The 24,623-nt window shown below is 39.7% G+C and overlaps 1 protein-coding gene across 3 annotated transcripts in view; it reads left to right on the forward strand.

Annotated features, from left to right (window-relative positions):
• Positions 1-511: 511 nt before the first annotated feature.
• Positions 512-24,623, forward strand: part of FNDC3A (fibronectin type III domain containing 3A) — a 111,451-nt gene continuing 87,339 nt past the window's right edge. Inside the window, exons 1-2 of one of the 3 annotated variants that reach the window (XM_054628411.2) lie at positions 512-656; positions 17,596-17,724. In XM_054628411.2, coding sequence (XP_054484386.1) covers positions 17,623-17,724 — 102 coding nt within the window. In that variant the 5' untranslated portion in view covers positions 512-656; positions 17,596-17,622. The other 2 variants (XM_054628410.2, XM_077173699.1) reach the window with 2 other exon arrangements.

A 24,623-nucleotide genomic window follows, 5' to 3' on the forward strand; every position in this document is an offset into this window, starting at 1 on the left:
ACATCTGTGTATTGTATCAAACTGTGAGAAGTAGGATGGTGGCTAGTGAAGTTGTATTGAATAGTGTGAGGTCTGGCCATGGTGTAAATAGTACGGAATAAGGGGTGGAATATGTGCTGAATGTGGCTGGGATAGAGTAAAATTTCTAAACAGTGGCCGGTGTGGGGCTGTGCTTTGGGTTTGTGCTGAACACAGGGCTGATAATGTAGAGACGTTTTTGTTATTTCTAAGCAGGGTTTACGCAAGCAAGCCCGACCCCAGACGCCAGTACAGGCTGAGGTCAAGGCTCCGGAACGACCGACACCGACCACACGACCCCCTCGTGCCCCCCTCGTGCCCCCGCCGGCCACGCCCTCCATCAGACCACGCCCTCTCCATACACAAGTCACGCCCACACTCCATGGCCCCGCCCATCCCTCCGGCCTACGTCCCCGCCCACCCGCACGGGAGGACTCCGCGCAGGCGCACTGCGTGCCAGAGCCAACTGCCCCCTCGCGGCCCCCCCAGCTCTCCCCAAAGATGGCGGCCGCGCGGCGGCGGGCGAGGCGGCGGGCAGCGCTGAGGCGACGGGGCGGGGGCGGCGGTGGGAGCGGGGGGCAGTGACAGCCGCGGGGAGGGTAGGAAGAGGCGGCGGAGCGGCGGCGGCCGGAGGGCAGGTACCTCGAGTGGGCGGGCAAAGGGGTGGGGGAAGCACCGCCCCTGCCCGAGCTGCGCCATCGGGAACTCCCCCTGGCGCTCCCCGCCTCGGCGCCGCTGCCCGCTGGCGGCGGAGCGCGGACCGTTAGCCGGGAGAGCCGCGGGGCCATGGCGGTGAGTAGGCGCTGATGGCGAACCGCCGCCTTCCCCTCCGCGGGGCGGCCAGAGGGGTGCGAGGGGACGGGGGCGGCGCCGCTGCCTGCCCCGGTGCCTGAGGAGCGGCGCTCCCCGCCGGGCAGGACCGGGAGCCGGCGCCTCCGACGGAGCCCCGCGAAAGAAACTTTGTGTCTCCCTCCCTCCCCTCCGCGGCTCGGAGGTGCCTCTGCCGGCCGGGGCGCGGGGATCCGCCCGCTGTCAGCGCCGGGCTGCGGCGCGGCGGCCGCGGGAGGAGGCGGAGGTTGAGCCGGAGAAAGAAGCAGATGCGGAGCGCGACCAGAACAGCTGAGCCGGCTGTGACAGGCGGGGAGGAGAAGGCAGTGGTGGTGCTCGACACCTCTTTCTCGTTGTTGTTGTTGTTATTGTTGTTGTTGCCCTCCGCCTAAGCCGTAAAAGGTTCCCTCATAACGCCCAGCTAAAGGAATTGAGCGTCTCTATGTAGATAAAAGAGTCTTCCCGAAAACACGGTAATAATTGTATTGCCGACTCCTAGCAGAGCCATTATTCTTTCAGCCAGATTTGCTCCCGATTCCCCCCTCCCTGAATATCGCCCAAGCTAAACAGAAACTTTTCGTTGCTTCCAGGCAACTTAGAAAGTGAAACCAACTAAAAGCAAAAATGAAACTTTTCAGCTGTTTTTTATTGTGCGAAGTAAAGAAATTAAGAAGCAGAAACAAGAGAAAATGTGTTTGGTAGGAGAAAATGTTATAAATGGCACCTCAAGACGTGTTAGTCATTTGTTTAACCCTGTCAAAGGCAATTTATTCGCCACCTTGCATGTCAAGTGTTATTCTAGAACATTTCGCGTTACGAAGTAATTTCTGTGAAATGCTCTTTGTTTTTAGAATTTCAGTCTGCTTTTGATCAAATACATACCTGATTAGAAATGCCTTAAATTTTCAAGGAGACTTAAAATCTCCAGATTTTTTGCTGCTGAGTACTTGGCAGCTTCTGTCTTAGAAGCTGTAGGAGCCAGTCCTGCTAAGCTTTCTGCTTTTCAGAAGCTATTTTGTTGTTATGGCAATGGGAAACTTTCTGCTTTATACAGTGTAGAAATTTAACTGATGTGAATCTGCATCCGTAGATGTGTTTATTTTCTGTGTTGTGAAATAGTATGAGTCACAGCAAATCAGTGGTCCTTAAAATTCAGAGAGGATGATCAGTTACATTTTTTTCTGCCTTTTTTTAAGGAAATGATCTCAAATAATTATGAAATTTAATCACATGATGAATGGGGAAGTAGCAAGCTGTCAGGTAGGGAGAAAGCTGTACACACATGTGAAAGTCAGAAGTAGCTGAGTATCTCTAGCACTCAATGTTGGCAAATTGGATAGAGTTCTTGACAGCCAGTGTTTCTACTAAGCATGAGGGAGCAAGAAGGGTGCTGGTCGAGTTTGAAAACATGGCATCTAATCGAGATTCACTCTGTGTACACAAGTTATCTTGTCACACATGTACTGAATCTGGGAGTTGTTTGTGCAAACTACAAGTGATTAATTCAAAATCATTCACCAGAATGATTTTTCTGGTGACTTTGGGGGAGGAAGTTGATGTGCTGTATGAGTTCCACAGGGGCACTGGATTTTTAGCAGATAAAGCCCTGGTTAAGAGAGACAGAGATCCTTGTCCTCAGAAAGGCCAGGACTCAGTGATCTGTTGCTTAGCTCACTTGGTCAGGGGGTGAGCAATCAGCTTTGAGCAGAGTCACGGGCTGGCTACTGTAATGATAATATTACAGCAGAATTAGGTGAGTGTCTCAGGTTTTTCTCAGGGCAAATGGAGCTCTTCTGAGGCTTTTTGCTGTATGACAAGCTCTGGGTGTATGAGTTTCATGAGGGTCAGGTCATTACACCCAGCACCAATTACCTAATTTCAGTCCATTAATGGCATTTCTACCTTTTTCAAGTTGAGGTTTCTACTAGTTTGTGAACTTGAAACTCAGAAGCTTTAGATTTTTATAGGCAGTGATGTAATGGAGCTGCAGAAACTTGGATTATGATTTGGACTAGTAACTCAGTTGCTTTGGGCTGTGAGTCCTGTGCATCTGGGGATGCTTTTCTTTGTTAACCTTTGCCTTGTGGCCATTTAATTTTACTTGAATTTGTACCTCCATCGGCTAACTCAGTGTTGTGCTGATGGTCATTTTGGCTGAAAATCTCAAAGAGATCCTTAGAATGGTTATTTCAGCTTTAAGTGCTTAATTCAACATGTTTCTGCAGTGTTCTGTCTTAGGACTTGAAAAAAAACTCTTAAGGCCTGACTTCACAAGAGGTTCAAATTTTCATCCTTGTCAGTACTTTCTCCTAGATGGTTTTAACATCGAAATGCTTTTAGACGATGCTACAACTTCCCTTGCTAGCAGGTCACTTCTGCAATAGTGTAAGCTGTTGTACATGTGTTGGTCTCTAGAAATACAGAATGCTGAGAAGGTGTTGTGTGCTGCTGTTCTGATTGTCTCCTCATGGATCTGTCAGCGGCAAATCCTGTAACCCAGCCCCGTCCCCCTTTTTGGGTTGAACTGGCAAACATGCAGTCTTGCTCATTCCCAGACAGGCAGATACCAGAGAAGACAGTTTTTGAGGATGCAGGCCTACTTCCTAGACAGTTTTCTGCACCATTGATGCTCCTTGTCAGTGCCTTCTGGAACCTCAGGAATTCTTATCTTCTTCTAGCAATTTTGTATCTTTTTTTCACCTCCACTGTCTAATTGCTGTGGGATTTCTAGGTCAATCTCTGCTAAAATGTCTACAGATAATGTCATGTTCCATCAATGCATTTCTGTTATCTAGGATATGCATTGGATTCTCTCTGTTATAGGTGTCAATAACACTTCTATATTTTATCATTGATTTCTTTAAGACTGTTGGCTTGGGGAAATTCCCAGGCAATTTTGTAGTAAAATTCAACTTCACTACAATTTAGAGTGCATGAGTTGAATTGAGAGCTGATGTTTCTCCTGTAGGACCAGATCTCAGTAAAAATGGATTTGACTTGGACTGTCAAGTTTTTAGTTTAACTAAAAGATACTGTCTGTATCTCAGGAAAGCAATAATAGTTTGGAATGAGTACACTGCTTTTTCTGTTCAGCAAACATGAACAATGTTTATTTTGCTCATGGGGCCAATGTTTCCCGAGCTACAGAAATGACTGGTTTTTTGCTTGTTCTTTGCTATATACAGTAAACTTTGAGCTTTCTTAATGCTGGTGTTCACTTGATGTTAATAGAAAAACACTATCAGCCTTTTTCTTAATCTTCTCTATTCATGAAGTTTAATGGTTGTGTTTATGTCCAGTAGTATTTTGGACTGTCATCCTCAGGTGTGTATTTTGTAGGGCTGATGAGGTAGCAGGATGTTTAAGAAATGTCTGTAACACTTAATACTAATACATGTTTCTTGTAGGCTGTCATCTTTAATTTTTCCAATTAATTTGCTTTTGGTTTCAGATGGAACAAATATTTTTGAAGTCATTTTGTTTGACCCCCAGGAATCTGGTCCTATTCCAGCTGCTGACACACTCTTGAGCCTGTAACCACTGAAAATCTGCAGACTTTTTGCTAACCTGTCCTAGATGACTTTAATGAAATGTAAATCAAAATAGCATTTGCTATGCTCTTTGTCAATAGTGAAACAGAATTTTTGGCTGTTCCTTTCATGGTGGACTCTTCATGTCCACCATGTCACTTGTTAGGTTATGCACTTTTTCTTGATTGTATTGATAATCTGTATTGGTTACAACACATGCTGCAGAAACTGTTGGTCTTCACTTTGGTGGCACAGTTGTGTAGAGCACTGTGTTATTACTCTTCTTGAATGTATTGTTTTAGCTTTTGTATTCAGAATTGCAGTAGCTCAAGAATGAAATATCCTTTTATTTTCTAAATACTTGATTAAAAACTTCAGCACCATGCTCATTTGTGATATCTTCGCAGCACATTTCAAACTGAGTTAGACTGGACCTCCTTAGCCCTCTTTGTTTATGGCTCCAAGTAAACTTTCACTGTTTATGTCTAGGCAAGCACATTTGTTGGCTTCAGTCTCATCAGACCTACCAATATTAACCAGTGTTCTTAACAGAATTTATATTTTTGTCTCCCTTTAAGTTTTTACTTTTTCAGGATATGTGGACCTTGTGCTCATGTTGTTCTGCAGTCAAAACATCCCCTAGGCTAACATTGGTATCCTCTCTTTTGGTTTAGTACCTTGGGCTTCAAACACCACCCCAACGCCAGTCCACAGAAGTTAATCAGGAGCACTGAATATGCCTATGGTGTACCTTCCCCCAGTTTTGCTGCCAGAGTTGTTCCAAAGCATTTAGGACACGTGAGCAGATACACTGCAAAATTCTGCATTTATAGACAGTAGAAAATATTGTACCTTACTATATATTGAATGACTTGGGGCATAGCAAGTTGTCAAAAATTAAATTATCTACAAATTTGCAATCCCAGTTTGACCAGTAGAAGTAATTTTTATTAGCCATTAATAGGCTTTAAGAAGAGCACAGCACTTTCTAAGATGTAATAAATGTCTTCAATAAGGTCCAAAAGGATTCATACTGTGACAGGTATGGATAGGTAGCTGGAAGTGAAAAGGAATATGCAGGGCACGAATGTTAACTTTACCTTCTGCATAACAGTTCTTCTTGAATCTGCTTTGAGTTTTTTATACCTTGGTTGAATTTAAGTCTGTGAACCTCAGTTCTTATTTGCTTTTGATTTTGAATAACTTGAAGTGGAAAAGAACCTAGCAAGCCTTGAGCTTTACTGTTACCAGCAGTAAAAAGTAAAAAAAACTCTGTAGTTCACAAGTGTAAATGGTCCCTTGTAAATGGGGTGAGTTTCCCCAGTGTACAGACCCAGTGTCTGTGGCATACAGGATCCTACAAGCATGGGCTGCTGTCCAGCTGTTGTCCCATTTCCCCTCACTAATGTAGCATACTCCATTCCAGGTATTACTTCTTTGATTATAAAAGAAATCCTTCTTCTCTAAGTTCCAGTTTTTAAACTGCAAGGTTTTGGTTTTTTGTAGTTTGTTGTCCTTTTAAGTGGAAGAACTTTATCTACTAGTTAACTTCACAGAAGGAAATGGAGACAACAGAATAGCAAGTTGAGTAATTTTACTCTGTGGCAGAAGAACACATTTTAGGTAGGGATAGCAAAACAAGTAGTAATGGTCTGCAAAAAGTGTGCAGGTATCTGGAAACTAATCTGTAAGCAGAAACTGAATGGATAAGAAGGTTCAGCACAAACTTTGGTGACTTGCAATGTCCTGGCAATGAGAGAAAGCTGTGACTGTAACTATGCAGTAATATTTCAAAATACATATTGATGGACTGTTAGGGGAATTTCTGCAGTAAGAATAAATGTCACATAACACAGGAGTTACCATGCTTCTGCAAATCCTGTCGAGTCTATCAAAAATGTAAATTGGGAGGACAACATTGTATGACGAGTATTCACCCATTTAGTCTAGTATGAAAGTGGATTGAAGATATTGAAATGAAGTACTAAGAAGTTAGGACTAAAAGAAACTGTGGAAGTGAGCAGTGACTGTTGGCAATGATTAATCATAGATGCAGCTGAAATGTATTTTGTTTTAATTTGTTCAGGCTTGCTAATAACTTGACTGCCCCCATTTAAGAATATTAGTTTATCTGTACATTCTGCTCAGTGGTGGCATTTCAATGGTGAGGATAAGTTACCATAAATAAAGTAATAGATCTTAAAAGTACCCCCGTGCATTTAAGTATGTACATCATGGCAATACAGCTCAAAACAAATCCGTTTTTGACTTTGTGACTGTATTGTTGATAACAAATTGACAGCTATTCAATGTTGCAACTTCATATGCAAAAGAGGAAGCTAAGAGCAGCTTTGTCCTCTTGACTTGATTGGGCAATCAAACTAGTTGGTCCCATGGTGTTTTGATTAGCTGAAACTTTTCTAGGAGGATGGTGTGGAACTTGGGAGAAGGGGTTGCTAATATCACCTGAGAAACCTGCTATTGTTTTGCTGGTCTTCCCCTTCAGTAGTTACAGATAATCCTCTGTTGGAGAACTCTTGAATGAGTAGCACATTCAGACTTCAAGAGTTGCATTCAGTTGAGGTCCTGCTTGACTATTGTGCTTTTTTTTTTTTCCTATGGGGTACAAGCACTTCCTCTCTGTTTATTCTTACATTTCACGTTCACTTGTGTATTTGCACATTTTTTGTGTAAAGTCAATCAGGAAGCTTCTGTGTTAAAACTAATCAGTTTTTATATGGTTAATTTTAAACTCTATCTGTCCTACAGTCTAACTCACTTTGTTGACCAGTTGCTTGCAGTGGTTCAAGTGGGATCTGCTAGAATGATTTAGCAGAACTGACGTAGAGGAGTTTAAATTCTTGATAAGAGAATGCCCTTCAAATGTGATTGTTAGGCCTCAAAAGACCTTTTTTGGTGAATTTTTGCTCTTGGGAGGTAGTTTTTGTATGTCTGTCTTGATTTATCATGTTCTGTTATTGTCCTGTTCCTTATGGAAGCAGAAATCTACAGCTTTTCCAAAATAATCAGTGGAGAGAAGTTTTAAAGTCTCTTAGACTTGTAGCCTCATTGATCCTACGTCACCTTACATTCGGATAGCAGTTTTCATTTTTCAGAATGAGCAGGAAAAAGCTGTTTCATAAGAGTTCTTTAAAAGCTGTTCATTCTGCTTGAGTCATGCACTCTTTGTAGCTCCAACACCAGCAGCTGTCTCTGCAATAAATTTATCTCACTGACCAGTTGCAGGTCTTATTATTTTATTAATAAAAATATATCCATGTTTTTAGTTTGCCTTAAAGGTATCATATGAAAAATTATTTTGGAAATTTCTTGTTGCTACTCACAGCCTCTGAGAAAAGGGAGTCAATGACAAATGAGGAAGTAGCTTAATTCTTGGCATTGAATTTTCTTGTTTTCTCAAAAACTAAGCATGTTATTAAACAGAAATAGAGGCAAAAGTAACAGTTAAGTGGAAAAGGCCAAGTTGGTTTTGAAGCCATGTGATTTTCAGAAAACAAACTGAAGGAAATCCAGTCCTGGCAGAAGCTTAGAAGAATCTAATTTTGCTGGTTTAAAAGTAAAACTAGGAGGGTTTAAGGAAATTCTTGAGAGTTACAAGAGTGTAAAACAAAACATAGTTTAGATCAGTGTTGCATAAATAAAGTAGAATTGCATTGCTGATTTTTTACAAGTGGTGCAAAAAATACAATATGCAGTTCATTCTCCTCACTTCTTTTTGGGGATGATTCCCATGAGTATCTAAATGGAAGATGTTCTCCAAGACAAAGGAGGTCACAGTATTTTACCCTCTGTGTGTCAGTGCATTGGATTTATGTGCCTGCTAAAGACTAGGTATGGGTTTGCACCTGGCTGCTGACAATTTGCTCTTTGATTGTAAAGTGCACACTATCAAAGTAGTTCCAAATAAAATTAACAGATAATTCCAATTTGTGTTAGTTTTGCACTTACCCCTTACTAGAAGCTTAGACTTCTTTGAAGGTATAGGAGGAATGGGCAAATAAGTGGGAAGTACTGAATTCTTCATAGGCAACAGCTTCAAGTTACATGTACTTCATCCAGATAAGGATTGTGGATGGTTTTTTTTTAATAACAACAGCATTTAAAACCAGAATGTGGTGTTTTGAAGTAGTTTTGGTTGCTCTGGTCTTGCTGTGTACAGTCAAGCGTTCAGCAGTTGTGCTGGGCAAGCTGAGCTAGTCAGTATCCATGAACATATTGTGCCTTTATGGATGACTGGTTTATAACTGTCTAGTTTTCCTCTATGTAGTCTTCACCTTCAAAAGTTTAGTTTCCTACATCAGCTACTATTAAAAACTTAGCCTCTTTGGCTCAGATTCAAAAACTGCTGGCTTATGAATACAAATGCATTAAACTTGAACAGCTGGGGTATTTCCAATTATCTACTATGCATTCTTATGCAGGTTATAGTATCCATGGCATGAATGCATGAACTGCATTTGAAGCTGCTCCTAAATCATTGCAGTTTATAGTCTGAGGTATGAAGGTAACCTGACATAAGTATTCATTTACTATAGCAAACACCTACAATGCTAAGGTTTGCTGTTGTGGGGCTTGGCCATTCTCGCTCCGAGGAGATCAGGGGGTGACTGTAGAGCATGAGTCAGATCTGGTAACTGTTTGGCTGTTGATGTGCACTTGCATTTGCTCAGCAGTCAGTGTTTCCTTCACAAGAGTACTGCATTAATTTTACACCTTTCAGTGTTCATCTTCTGGTGGTAACATATGAACATATGTATGAACAGAGTTGTGGATCGTGTTTCTCAGTCTTTGAGAATTATGTTGAGTGAGCATCTGTGACAGCACTTGAAGTATTTCCATCCATATTGATGGTAGATGTTGTATATTCTTTTTTTTTTTTTTTGATAGGAACTTCCAGTGCTTATTAAAACCTTTAGCATATCTTCTCTCTTAAGTGACTGTCAGACTTTGACATTGTTGATTCATTTCATGCAACAATACTCTTTTTATAATTTTCCTGTATTGCCTATCTGCGATTTTAGTATTATGACCAGCACTGAAGGGAATAGCCATTTCACTTTGACTGTACTTAAAAGGAGATTGACAAATTAGTGAAAGAAAAATGTTCCCCACAACACCCTTCTAACAAAAAAAATCCCTCCTCTGTTGTGTCGGAAAGTATTTTATCAAGTGTCCCAGGAAAACATTTTTGAAACAGGAAAAATACTTTATCAGGAACAAAGTGTATATTTTAAATAAATTGCATATTAATTGAAATATTTAGTTCAGAACTTTAAAAATTGGTGTACTGTAATTGCCACATCTGAAACTCTTTGACTGGAAAATGTGGTAAATGTACAGGGAGGGAGAGAAATTAAAATCCTTCTGCTCAGTTCTGATTCTTAAAAACAAACACAAAACTCTTCAGCATGCTTCATAACTTTAATAGCTCAGCTACAACCTTATGGATCTCTGGGTAATTATATTCTAATACGTTTCTACACCAGCTGCATCACTCTATCTGAGCTTTTTCCAGTAGTGCATTAAGTGATATTACTAACATCTGTTGTATATTCTTTGTTCTTTCCTCTTCACCCTAGGGCTGCATTGGAATATTCTAGAATTTTCCTCATTTTAGCGTATTTGTACATCTTGGGCACTTCTATTTGTCCACTCTTGTCTCATAAGTTCTGAACTGGATGGCCAGTTTGAAAGATTGGAAGGAATTGGCTTTTTTGCTTCAGCCTTTTGAAAGATGTTTGTTTTTCAAGTGCATCTGCTGTCTCCATGTTGGAGAAGGCAGAATTAAAGCACTGAATGCATTAGGATTGGGTGATGTTTTATGGTTTTTTAGGTTCTGTAAATTCATTCCTTGGTCTTTGGCAAAACCTAAGTGTTGCCTCCTATTCAGAGAAGATTTTATTTCTTACTGGAAGTTATCTGGGCTGGAGGATGGGCCCTGCCTGTGGTTCCTGGGGGAGTGTAGCTGCGTGAAGACTCAGCTGAAGAAGGAATGCACACCTGCTCTGCTGTGCTGAACCCACTGGGAAAGCACACCTTACAGCAACCTGGAATTGGCAGCTGTAATACGATACTGCTTGAAGCATGTATGAAACTGCATTACTGACAAAGAAATCGTGGAAAAGCCCTGAGTTTGTTACTTCTTGTGTAAGAGCAACATGCAGTTTGGAAACATTTAGTATTGATTTCATTAAGCCAGTTTGTTACACTGCACTCTTTTGTGTTAGGTGCTTTTGTATTGTCCCTGCTTAAACTTCTGTCCTTGTGTTGTGTAGAATTCACATCTCTTCTGAACAGCTCCCTGGAATAATAAAAGTTTGTGTCTGTTGTTCACTATATTTGACAGAATTAGGATGTGAAAGAGTATTAAGTTGCTGTAAGCATTGTGATGATACATAGGTAGGAAGAGAAGCAGTACTCTGTAACTCATGAAAACGGAGGAAAAAAATGGCAATACAAATTTCTCCTTCAGTAGGCATCAGTGATACCAGTGTGGAGAGTGGCCTTATAAGTCCTCTAGTTGTGAATAAATCAGTTAATTATATTTTGTATCAAACTCAATAACCAGCAGCAGTGAATCTCTAGGAAAGGAACGGTCCATATGTTTTTCTTGTACACAGCACTGTCACTAGATATAACTACACTTGTCATGGTAGTGCCTATATCCCAGCTGAACTGGAAAGCTTGTTTGTGTAGGATGTCCATGTGAAAGTGTAACTTTTTAATTTGAAACTTTCCTCTAATGCAGCCTTCCTCTTTTAGGAGAAAGGCCAGATTATAAAGCAGTTCTGTTATGGACGGTTACGTGTATGTCTTCCAAAGTTTGAGCCTTAGGTGTCCAAGTTTGAGTTTTGATTAACATTGTCATAGTTGCTTTGAAATTTGAATTGAGGATCTGATAGCTTTTAAGAGCTTGGAGTCAAGCTGTGGTACTCTCTCTGGGTTCTGACCTACTGTGAACCATTCAACTTTGGTGTTAAGTGTTGCATTTTGTTTGACTAATATTCTGGAATTCATAGGAGAATTCTACTTGTCAGGGTCTTTGGAGATTGCCTTTTGCAGCCCTTTGTTAGGACCTTACATGGTCAGGTTTTGATTTTCTACAGCCCCAGTCTCCACATTTTTTGGTCATGCACCCTGTAAGTAAAGAATATATTAAGCACGCACCTCCAATATATGTAATCTTTTGAATTATATGCATATGCTACTTTATTGATATATTTATACTATAAAGCATATGCAAAAAAAAAAAAAAAGGATAAGGTAGAGATGAAAACCAATGTTTAAAAGGGTTTTTTTTTAACTTACAAAAAATATTTTCTTCTTGTATGCTAAGAGTTTGTCTTGTACTGGAGTGTGTTTACCCCTCTTTGGAGACTACTGATCTACAGGATTAAGAATTTTGCAGCTTCTCAGAGCAAGGTATGCTAGTGCTACACCACTCTCATTGTCACTATACCATTTTTTTTAATCTTTATGGACAGACAGCATTTCCAATGGTGCAGTGCATGCCCATCACAGAATCATAGAATATGCTGAGTTGGAAGGGACCTGCCATGATCACAGAGTCCAACTCCTGGCACTGCCCAGGACTCCTCAGGTGATGCACTCCTCCTTGTGTCTGAGAGCATTGTCCAAACACTTGTGCTTTTGCAGCACACCTCCAGGAAGAGTTTGATTTAAGGCTCTTAACCACCATCCTTCAGGCAGTGGTATCCAGCTAGCAGGTGACCCCTAGCAACTCTAGTGCTCTTAGCTTCTCCCTGTCTTTCATGGGCCCAAGCCCAGGAACAGTCTTTGTGGCATCTCTCTTGTACTGGGAGGAGGAGGCTGAGAAGAGAATACCGAATGTGCTATTCCAGGTTCCAGCTTGTTACCACTGAATAGCAGGGAATAATCACCTCCTTCAGCCCATTGGCTGTACTTGTCTGCTAATACAGCCTCATATGCCTTCATTGCTACAGGACATGTGCTGCTGACTCATGTTGTTTTACCTTGGTGATCCAGCTGATACAATGCTGATGTGTTTTTCAGAGCCTATCCTTGAGGTCAGCTGCTAGTCTCTTGGAGAAATGCTGATCCTTTGCATGTGCAGAGGAAATGCACTGAATGCACTGCCCAATGATCTCAGCCTTACAACACTCCTTAACCCTCAATGAACAAGTGACAGTGTAAAAAGTAGTGTTGTATTGTGCTTTACAACTTGAGGGTACTGCCACAGAAACAATAAAGGACCAAATCTGAAGGTATTTAAGGATTGAGTTAAATTGTCGTTACAGTTCAGGAAGGCAAACTTGCTTACTGAACTATGGAGTGGAACACAGTTTGTGAGCTTTAACATAATTTAGCCTTTTGCCTTGTTAGTGTAATTCATTCCTTAAAGGTTCCTCAGGCGTAAGTCCTGGAGTCTAAACAAATCAATCCAGTAAGTTTATATACCCTTACTTTGTTTTGGCTTCAGAAAACTCTTTCAAGGTATTTTCAAATAGCAGTTAAGGTGGGGGTTGTGGGCAATAGCCCACTTAAAATATAAGTCTAGTACAAAGCATTAACCTGCACAATTTGGTTGTAATCTCAAGAGACCCTGTATTTTCCTTGAATTGTAAAACAGACTCGGGGCAGATTCAGTGTACACTGAGTTTGCAGTCCTGAATTGGCTTTGAATGTCTGCTACTAGTTCAGTATATGCAGTAGCAAGAGAAGAAATGAAATAGTTGTTCATGCAGAAGTTGTTGCTGTGCATGAAACAGTGTAGATTTGTAAATAAGCATGCATTTAATGCTCCACCAGTAGCAAATTACTTCTCAGCTGCTTCTGTGCTTAGCAACTGAGAATTATCTCTCTATTCATCTAATGTGTCCTCTTCCTTGTCTGGTCCCTTTTAATGTCCACAAGAATGGTGCAGTGAGTAGGCCTTAAATAAATCCTTTGGTTCATCCCACATGTTATTTTACCCCTTCTGAAGGCTGCTGCATCAAAGTTTTCAGTAGTGCAGGAAATCTGATGATAGGCTAGTGAATTGTTTGTAGTGGTTCTGCAGGCCGAACCTTACCTGTTGTCTGAATGCAAGTTGTTTTTCTTGAGCTCTCATTAAGTCCTGAGTATATCTAGAAACTAGATGGAGTTGGAGGACAGTTACATCATCTGGGGCAGTTTTATGAGGATTAAGGCTGAAATTACAGTATGCACATACTTTGCTTTCAGTATTTTCAGTATGGAGCAATATGTTCAAGAAGCTCTTGCTCCCACTTGGAACAGTTAGCAGCAATTTCAAGTCAGAAAATTGGAGACAAAGCTTGTGAAGTTATTCCAGTAGAGATGGTAGGTATTTGTAGCCAGAGGCAGGAAAAACATCCTCCCCTCCATGTTGCTAAGGGAGGTAGACCTGTTGATATAACTGATAAAGCCTTTTGGCAAGCTTGTGTTTGACTGTCCACTTCTATTATTCTGTCCTTGTCGGAATCAACCCTTCACAGGATTGTGTTCATTCTTTTTAGTTTTAGAAAGAGCAGTTTTACCTTTATACATTAATACTTTTTGCTATGCCTAACTTTTTAAGCTATTCATGCCATTTTAGTTGACTGAAATGACTCAGTCTCTTATCACTGTCATTGCTTGTCATTTCCAGACTTCCTTTCGACTTCCTTTTTTTAATTTTTTTCTGGGAGGCAAGTTAAAAACATGTTTCAAATGAGAAGCTGAGAACTGATATTGGAAACTCACATGGCTCAACAACTCTGTATTTACTGTTAATGTTTAAGGACTGTCCATTCAGTTTTAATCCATCTGTTCTGTTTTTCTATTGAAGAGAAATGCTCTCTAATGCCAAGTAAGATTTTAAGGTTGTTTTTCCAGTCCACTTATTAGTACCTTTTTTAGCAATATCCATCAGCAGAAGGTTTGTATGAAGTTAATTGGACAAGATTTTTTCAATCAATCTTAATTGTATTTTATTTCTTTACAAATAACATCCAGTGTTGGCCTCAAATTATTGTTTGCTAACAGGACTAGATTGTCCCTTTTACAACACAGTATTTAATGCAAACTTCAAACTTCTGCTTTTCTTCCAGACCTCTGAGACTTTCCCAGGACCCAAGTTATTTGCAAGTCTTTTTCAAAGGTCTAGGTAAATGTCTACAAGAGGTCTTGAATGCAAGCTACTGGGATCTGCTGGTCTAAAGGCTCTGTCTGCACACACTTGAGGTCCTTGCATTGAATATGATATAATTTATTTCCAAGATACGTTTATTGAGCACTTCTGTTTGTCTTGATGCCAACCTTTTGTCCATTTTAGCAGACTTCTCCTTCTGCCACACATTCTGTCTTTTCAAATTGGTATCTTTCTTTGTCCTCACAGCAAAACGAGAAGGCACCTGCAGTGGGTGAACATGCCACATCTTACTGTGTGACTGTATTATATGCACTGGCTTGTATGGATTGCTGCCTCCTGACTACTGATGGGGGAAAGGCTTTGATGAATGTGTAGTATAGACCCACATTGGTGTGAAGTTTAAACCTTTAGTCTTTGAGGCTAGTTCAGTGACATTGCAGAGAAATCTAATATTGTATTGTCAAGGAAACATTTTTTTTCTGAGATTGATTACACAGAATGACAGGTAGCACTTCTATTATTGTTGTAGAGGGTGTCAGGAATAACATTCTACATAGTACCTCCTGTCAGGGTTTATCAGTGAGCAGTGTGTTCTGTCTCCAGAATAAATCAAATGCTTGAATTCAGGCATGGAATTTAGCTGTGTCCCAGTTAAGGCGCTAAAGACTGGGTGCTGAAGGTGGAGTACTGACCTAAGCACTTGGATGCCTGTGGGAACCTAATTTCATACAAATAAAAACATTTAACAGCTGTGCAGGGAATGGAAAGCTGCCTGGTAGAAGAGAACCCGGGGGTACTGGTCAACAGCAACTGAGCCAGAGTACAAAGGTGGCCAAGAAGGCCAGTGGCATCCTGGCCTGGATCAGCAAGGTGGCCAGCAGGACCAGGGCAGGGATTGCGCCCCTGTACTTGGCACTGGTGAGGCACACCTCAGCCGTGTGTCCAGTTCTTGGTCCCTCACTACAAGGACTCTGAGGTGCTGGAGTATGTTCAGAGAAGGGCAAGGAGCTGGGGAAGGGTCTGCTGAGAGAGTTGGGGGTGTTTAGTCTGGAGAAAAGGAGGCTCAGGGAAGACATTATCACCCTCTACAACTGCCTAAAAGGAGGGTGGAGCCAGGTTGGGGTCAGTCCCTTCTCCCAGGTAACAGGTGATAGCGCAAGAAGAAAATGTCCTCAGGTTGCACCTGGAGAAGTTTAGGCTGGATAGTAGGAAAAAATTCTGTACAAGAGGCCTGTAGTGCTTTGTTAATGTGTGAGTCCTCTCATACTGAGAGCATTGTACTACAGCTTTCAACCCACAGCAGAGCTACAACATCTACCCTAGAGGGGCAAGCAAGTGAAAGCAGCCCATTGGGTGGGATGAAGTTTTAGGCTGTGCTTTTGAGTAGCAAGCTGTACTGGTTAACCAAATATCTCTGGAGTTTGGTACTGAAGTTAGGTCATTAAGCTGGCTTTATTCCATTATCACTTCTTCCATTTTTCCATTACCATCAGGTATTTTTTTCATTTGAAGCTAATGCTATAACTAGTAAATGTCTCTGTTTATGAGTAGACAGTATATCTGAACTAGAAGTTTGTAGGGAGTTTCAGTAGCCAGATGATACCAAGACAAAACTTATAAGAGCCCGTAACACTGCTGGCTGTCAGGCTGTATAACTCTAAAATTGTATTTACTTCTTTTTACCAGGCTACTGTAAGTACTGGCTGAGAGAGGCAACTCTGCTTTAGAAATACTGTACAAGCTTCTTCTTAGCCTAATCCTTATGTCTATATTTGATGTAAAGCACTGTTTCCAGATGCAAAATGGGATTATCTTGTGGGAATTCTGAATGTGCCATTCACCCCTAGTGAATTCTTTCCATCTGTCTTTCTGTTTTGTTAAGAAATATCAGTTTCTCAGTTCTTGTTGCTCTAATTATTTTTTTATTTCAAAAGCTAAGTGTACTAGGTCTAGCTGGGATTGAGTTAAGACCACTACAGTAAACTAATGTAATTTAGTGATATTTTTTTAAACAAAATTAAGTGCAATTTCAAAAGCAGCTTCTTAGACTTGCAGTACTTATTTTCAGCATGGAAAAATGGTAATCTTAATTCTTCCATCCAGTCTTCATATAGCACTAAGATGTAAAATATCAGAAAACATGTTCCTTGTGACTTGTTAATATAATTGAAAGGAATGCTCGGCTGAATTCTGCTTTCTGTAACCTTGTTATGTGATATTCCTCAGTTAAAGTGTATCACTGCTTTCATGGGCCTCTTGCCTCTGGCTTTTTTTCTTGTTATCAGGTTTCTTGTAACTTTTCAATGCATGCAAGTGAGGGTATTTTGTAGTATGGTTATGAGGATTACAATTGTGTGTGTGGGCATTATCTCTTCCCTTCCTCCCCAAGTTTTAGCTGCTGATTAAAGGGCCACTGGTTATCAAAGTGACACAGCTTTATTTCTGGATCTAATAAATTTTTAAATGATGATATGTCAGATTGTGCAGAATTAATAATATTTTATTATTATTCATTTACTTGTGCCTCACTAGGACATTTCCTAGTAACGAATTGTCCCTAAAGTATTTATCTATTATAATAATAGGAAAAGTGAGTTGATTATTAAAAAAGAAAAAAAGTAAGTGTCCCTGTAAATATATCTTGGTTTTTTACCAGTCACATAAACAAGAACACTATACATGTAGCTTCTAAAACAAAAAAGCAAATGAGGTTTTTCTTTTTTTTTTTTTTTTTCTTTTTAACTCGGTAGGCATTTTGTCAGCAGTGCCAGTTTGCTGAAGCCTTGGTTTGATACAAAGTTTAAAGATTCAGGTTTGTTAGCTCCAGGGTAGTGATCTATCTTCTGAGGTTCAGCCGCTAGAGGGGGTGTAAACCACCCTCTCTATGTAACTAAGGTTTGTACCAGCTGACAAAAACTCGTGGTCAGGCTTGTGTGGCTGCTGCTTGTTGTGGAAACATACTTTGTTAAGGTGTCTCATTTCATAATCTTCTGTTGTTGTTGTTATTTCTAAAGTGAGACAAGGTTTAAGGATAATTATTCAGAAATATTGATATAGTTTAACCATCTGAGTAACTTTCCTTTGCAGGTGATCTTGTGAATTAGTGTACCATCAATGATGGCAGAACATCCACCATTACTGGATACCACTTCAATTATAAGTAGTGAAATCCCTCTTCTGACTTCCCCTATTGTTAGTGGAGATGGAGCACAACAGGTAAGGAAACTTCAGTGTATATTTTTTTCCTTCCAACACATCACTGACATGTTGACATTGTAAAAGATAGTAATCCTTCATCTGGAGTATATTTGTGCAGCTTTAGGTGTACACATGTGTTAGTGATTGAGTTGAGGGCAGAACTGGTGCAGAGATAAGATTTGTAAGAAGTATGAAGCAGAAAAGCTGTGTTGTGGAAGAACTTCTTTGTGGAAGAATGGGACCAAACAGCTGCCAAGTTGTCCAGCCATGACTGTGTCTTAGTTTGGAAGTTATGTATTTATATTACTGCATGATCTTATTTAGGCGAATAAACCTTTCCCTATGGTAGAACATAGTAGCTGAGGCACAACATATGCTAATAACTATGATCTCCAGACTGACACTTGCTTACAGCTGGGTAGCTTGAATGGAGGGACTTGCTTTTTGTATGTTGGTGTCTGCCTGGACACCTGTTGAGTTTGTATTTCTCAACGGCAGTTCAACCATCTAGTGCATCAGGTGCTTCACTCAGATTTGTGTCACTTGTTCGTGATGTACTTTGTCCAATCATCCAGATCTTTAAAGAAGATTATAGTCCTTGTCTGCCCCAGTGTCAGCCACTGCAGTAGGTGACCAGTGGATGGCTGCCTGCTAGACTTTGCACTGCTGATTACAGCATTTCAAGACTGGCATTTGGTCCGGTTTTCAGTCTACCTTGGTGCCTATGCTCTGTCTGTGCTTCATCAGTTTCTGTGGTATTCAAAAGTGTCAAAAGCCTTGCTGAAATCATGGTAAACATTAGCTATGCTCTCCCCTCATTCATCAACCTAGTAATTTCACTCTGGAAGGCCATCCAGGTTTGTCTGGCATGATTTTACCCTTTGTGAATCCATAGTGACTACCCCAAATCACTTTTTTGTCTTTAACGCATTTGGAAATGGCCTCTAGAAAGCCTTGTCCACTCATCTTCCCAGAGCTAAAGGTGATCTTGACCAGTTTTTAGCTCCCTGTGTCCTCCTCCTTGCCCTTTTTGGAAGATTGCACTGGTGTTTGCTTTCTTCTAATCCTTGGGAACTTCCCCTGTTCACCATGACCTTTCAAACATAGTTGATACTGAGTTACTTGTTCTGCCCTCTGTAAAGATAGGACTCTCAGGCTGTTCTGTCAAGCTTATGCTGTAATCATGCAAGATTTTGAGTCTTATGTGAGTTTAAATGTTCTTTTGGATATACGTTTTCTTTAAAATGTTGTCTCTTTCTCCTGCCAAGGAAAATTAAAACTGGGAAAAAAACAAAGTATTCCTTCAAATAAATGAATCTGTGGGAGTTTGTGTTAATCTTCTAATGGAAAAAACAACATATATGCTGTTGTTGTCCTTTTTCATTTAAAACAAAAGGCAGCTCATTACGACTACTTTCTAAAGTGGGACTGGTAATAATCGCATGTATTTTTAAAAAGAGAATTTTCACTGGGCATTGGTCATCAATAAAGAAAGTAATTTTCTTTTCTTTCCCCATTTCATGATAACTGGCAGTTATACACCACAATGTGTGTTTGTTCAGTGGCAGGAAACTTCTGTGGAAACCCTTTTTGCAGGTAGAAAATACTTTGTATATCTGAAATATGGGAAATCCAGAATGGCAGGGACTGTGTTGTGTGTCAAGGTTGCCCAGTTAAGACTTAGGCCACAGAAAGGTCAGGCAGCTGCTTATTTATTTAAAAGAGTCTTAAAATCATGTATGTTTGTTTTATATGGTACTTATGAAAGGGGTAGATAGTGCATTTGAAAGTATGATGTATTCAAGTACAAAACACTGTAGTGTTGAGTCTTTTTTTTAATGTTAAACTTGAATATTAGTTCATTGTATTCCTTTGTTTTCCCTTGAACTTTGAAACTATAAGAAGGAAGAGGACTTTTGCCTTTATGATGGAGTTACTAATTTTTCTGTAAGTCTTTTTACTTAGCTACAGTACACACATTCTGTAGTGGTTACTTCCTTGATGTATGAAAAGTACTTCTCCAGTGTATTTTGTAACAGCATTGGTGTTGGATTGCATAAAATATAACTTAACCTGTAGAGCTGACAAAATTTGTATTCCTGCAATCAAAATTCAAAGCTGCATTGTCCATGTAAAGAAATGGATATTTTCTTCTGTGTTCATAGCGTGTAAGTTGGTCTGTAACTGAACTAATTCGTTTTAGTCAGTCCTGACTGAAAAGGTTTTGAAAACCAGTAGAAAATTGGTTATTTAGGTATTTTGCTTCTGAAAACCAGTAGGAGATTCCTTATTTGACTATTTTGCTTCTATGTTGGTATTTTCTATGTTAGACTAGCTAACTGTATACTAATCTTGAAAGTTTTTATTCAGCTGTAAAACATCTGAGGATTTTTAAAATCAATTTACCCCTTCTTACATTTTACCAGAAATAATTCTTGTAATTATGGTGACTTAGAGTGTTTATACTGCATAACTGAGTTACCAGACGGATACAGACCATTCCGTACTTTTCTGGAACAGTTCATATCTTCAAGATAATCTATTTCAAATACTTGAAGTTCTGCTAGCAGTGTAAATGTGAAATAGCAGTACAAATATTTGAACATGTTAAGATGAAAGGTCATATGCTTCAAACAGCGGAAGTGTCTGATCAGGTTAAAGCTGTAACTTTCCACCATGTTTTAAAACAAAACAATCCACGAAGTTAGAGGAATGTGTGAGTGTTCAGTCAGAAAACATGGGAAACTTAAACTGTGTGGATGTTTGTATGTCACTCAGTGCTGTTGTGGGAGATTGCCTGGTTCCCTGTCCCACAGAACAAGGGACTACTGTTAGTTTCATAGGATAAAACCAGTGAAAAGAAAAGGCAGAGACCAAGCCTGCTGGCTCCTCTTCCTCTGTTAAGCACAGAAGTATGCTTGATTTTACACCTTCCTATCACTGTGTTCAGCATGAAGGGATAAGGTACTTCTTATGTCTTGATGGTGAGTAAGGTTGTAGATGGAGAATGGAGCAGATCTATAGGATCTATGATAGAAACCAAGTGAAACTGGGAAGACATGGTATGAGGCAGAAATGCTTAAGGGTTTTTCACATAAGAGTAACTAGTGCAGTGATGCTTTAGTGATTTTTGCTGAGGCTGGACAGGAAGGATGTGCTTGATTATGTGAGTCCTGATTTGGTGGAAAGAGAGGAAAATAAGAGGCAAGAGTTCAAACTACTTTAACACACTTATGTTAAATTGTTTTGGAAAGTTGCTACAGCACCCAGTGCTATTCCAAAACAAATCAGTAAATTGCTGACACAAGTGTGCAGCAGCCAAGGAGTTCTGGACCCTCACAGTACCTTCCCACTAAAGCTAACAGTTGCAAAGTGAGACATTCCTGTATGACCTATGTGTCCTTTATTACCAGAAAATATAGATAGCACTCTGAAAGTGCTTGTTAACCATTTCCTTTTCTCTGGGGAATAGGACATAGTGTTTGACCTTTAGTTGACTTTATTTCTTGGCAAGGTATAGGGGTAAAGTAACACTTTAGCTTGGGAGGTTGGATGCTTATCCTCCAAATTTTATTGAGAAATTTAGATGTTTTGGTGAGTTTTCCAAAAATCCTACTCTGTGTGTCTATATGTGTTGTGTGTGTGTATATTGTGTGTGGGTTAAAGTAGGTATTTAACATCAAATCTACAGATTAGTGTTCCTAAAACCAATTTCTTCTTTAAATACTTAAACCTCTGATATTAAAGTTGTTACTATTCACCTGTTGTCATAGGAGGATGCCTTCAGTCAGCAGAGTAATAGATGGCTATAAAACAAATTAAGTAATCCCCTTTTTTGGCTTTCAGATTGTTTACATATGTGGCATTACAGCAAAATATAATGGTGAAGATGGTGTTGGGAAATAGAAATCTAGACTAGATTGCTAAATGAGTTGACTAGGTTTTTGTTCTGGCACTTCTGCTTCTGAGAACCATATGGTACATTATCAAGTTCCAGCTTGCTTTGGTTTCGTCTTGCTGCTGAAAATCAAGCCTAGAACTGCAATATGTTTCATGTTTCATGATCTTTTTCCTCAACAAGAAAAAAAAATCCATGTTAAAAGTTGTTTAACAAAATATAGCATTATAACTGTTCTCACTTTCCATCACTTTCCATATTGTGCTCTTTTCCTTTCTTTTATCTCTGCTTTGATTTCACAGAACAGAGTATGGGCATGGCTGCTTCTGTCCTTTTTGCCTTTTGTTGTTTTTTTTCCTTTTGTACTTCCCTTTTGGCTCTATTGAATTAGCAGATATGTCTAATTTCTCATTTTGGAGGTTCATTGAAGTTTGTTTTAGTTGACAATTTTTCTTCCATTGTTCAGTGACTTCATAGCACTGAAGCGCAGCAGAAGTGTGTTCAATGGAACCATTGGAACTCTCAGGCATGCAATGCTTCAGTGCCAGCTTATGGAACCTCATTATCAAGCTGTATTTTTCCTCAGGATTGATTAGTACTTTTGTGTAGCAACCATCACTGCAAAATACATAATCAAACGTATATGAGACATTCCTTATGCAGAAAAATCTTTTCCATGGAAGTTTTTTTAACTGCTTGTTGGCTATTTTTAAAAAAAAAATATGACAAAGAAAAGCTAAAAATATGTGAGTTTTGATGACTCAGCGTTAGTAGAGACCTTCTCTATCTGACTTAATCATGTTTTTTAGTTAGGAAGGGTGAAGTTTTTCTTAGTTAAGTGTAAAATTTTTTTTGTGCCTTAGAGATCAGATTTTTTTCCAATTTATTTAAACTGTATCCTTGATTGCAGGTGCGTTGAAAACTTGCTTTAAATTTCCTAGAAGAAGCCAGAATCCTCAGCAGAAAGTCAGGATTCAAAATTCTTTGATGTGTAGTAATGTATGAATACTGTGCTGCTTTTGTTGAGAAGAAAGCAGCAACAGATTTATTGCACAATTTATACTACCATTCAGATATGTTTATTTTAATATTTTCTGTTTGAAAATAAATGTAGAAACAAGAGTGAAGACTGTGTAGTTCATAGCCTTTTCTGTTTCTATTTGGTATGAACATTCGTGGAATGAAGCATCCTCATAAAACTTTTCAGTAATTGTCCTTTCTCTCTAAAATGTCTGTTTTCATGTGCTGAATTCATGATATGAATTCTAGATTAATTTTGGTCTCTGATATAGTGGATTCCTACCAAGATACTTGAGGCATTCAGCCCCTGTTGAATTAAACTGTTCAGAAACTGACATTTGGGAGAATTGGATGACACATGAAAATTGAATTTGGAGTCAGTTAGTCACTGTAGGTTGCTAATACAGTCAATGGGGAGAAATAAGCATGTCCAGAAGATGATGCCTTTCATGGTGTACAAAGGTGACTAACGATCTGTACTTTTTTGTTCTCTCCCTCTTTTTATGAGGTGAGAAGGTGCAAATTGCCTGGAGCTATAAGCATTGAAGTAGCTTCATTTTTTCTGTGCAGTCTGCTGCAAATGGGTCTGGTTGTTGGGTCTGTGTGCTCATCCATCAGTAGGGTTTGGAAGGATATAGTTTTGCCTGAATAGTGTCCAGGCATGTCCCCATCTCTGCCTTCCCCTGTGATATGGGACTCTTAATGCCAAGTAAGCCATGACCTGAATGGCAGACTCCAAGACCTACAAAGTCACCCCAAGCACTTACCTATGTTTCTTCAAATCCACTCTTAAAATACGTGAGAATTACACTCTTGGCAAATAAGTTATCTGAGGTGCACCCTCTGCTAGCTGAAACTTGTTTTTTCCCTAGGAAGCATTTCTTACCTGAGACAGTGGTCAAATGCTGGAACAGGCTTTCTAGAGTTGTAGCCAAAGTCCCAAACCTATCAGTATTTTAAGAGGCATTTGGACAATGCCCTTAACTTGGTCAACCCTCAATCAGTCAGGCAGTTGGACTAGATTATCATCACAGGTCCCTTCCCAATAAAGTAGTCTGTCATATTCTATTTCCTAGAGATTGAGACTTGGACATAAGTGGGTAAAGTCTGTGAGCCCTCTGTATGTTACAGAATTATTAACTTTATAGAGCAGGCAGAATGACATTCTCTAGAAACAGACTCAGACTGTAGTTTACATTCTATAGCAAAAAATGGCAGTTGGCTTTGTTTTTTCTCTCTCTCTTTTTGAAGTAGAGGATAAAATACATGGGAAAGGACTGGGGTTGTAGAGATTTCTTCCACCAAGTCCTTGGTCCATTACTGACTAAGTCATTCCAATCTGATCTAATTGAGATATAACTTTTAATTTTTCTTCCAGCTCAAGTTTGTATTGTCACACTGTTTTGATATACAGTGGTGGCCATATTTACACAAAACTGGGTATATAGGCTACTTTTTCATGGTAAAAAAGGCTTCTTTAGAAGTGATATTGGATTTCTTAACATTTGAATTTTTTTTAAGTAAATGCTATTTTTAATAACTAGAAAACACTGTTCTTCCTTTGGTGCTTCCTTTTATACTGTATTTAGGGTAAAAAAAATAAACCCATCCATCAGTCTTAAATGTTATGGACTTTTAACTTGCTATATCAGCGAACAGGATTCTGAGCTGTCAGAAGCAATGCTGGGAAATATAAAATATTTTTCCAGTCCATAATACATTTGGACTGTTGCAAATAGGCAGATTGATCAGGGAGGATGCCTCGAGAGGGGACTAGCCCCTGTGAAGTATTAGCTGAAACCTTAGTTAGCTGTTGCTACCCATTTACTGTGCAGTGTGAGCTCTGTTTCTCATCCACTTCCGCTTAGCATCATGAAGCTGAATTCCTAGGGGCTTCAAACAGCAAATCATGAAGTGAGAATGATCTGATTGAAGTATTACAGTTTTTATTTTTAGAGGTTGATGTGTCTAACCACAGGCCGTGACCAGATGCCTCAGA

Source organism: Agelaius phoeniceus, chromosome 2 (genome assembly GCF_051311805.1).
Source record: "Agelaius phoeniceus isolate bAgePho1 chromosome 2, bAgePho1.hap1, whole genome shotgun sequence".
Lineage (NCBI taxonomy): Eukaryota > Metazoa > Chordata > Aves > Passeriformes > Icteridae > Agelaius > Agelaius phoeniceus.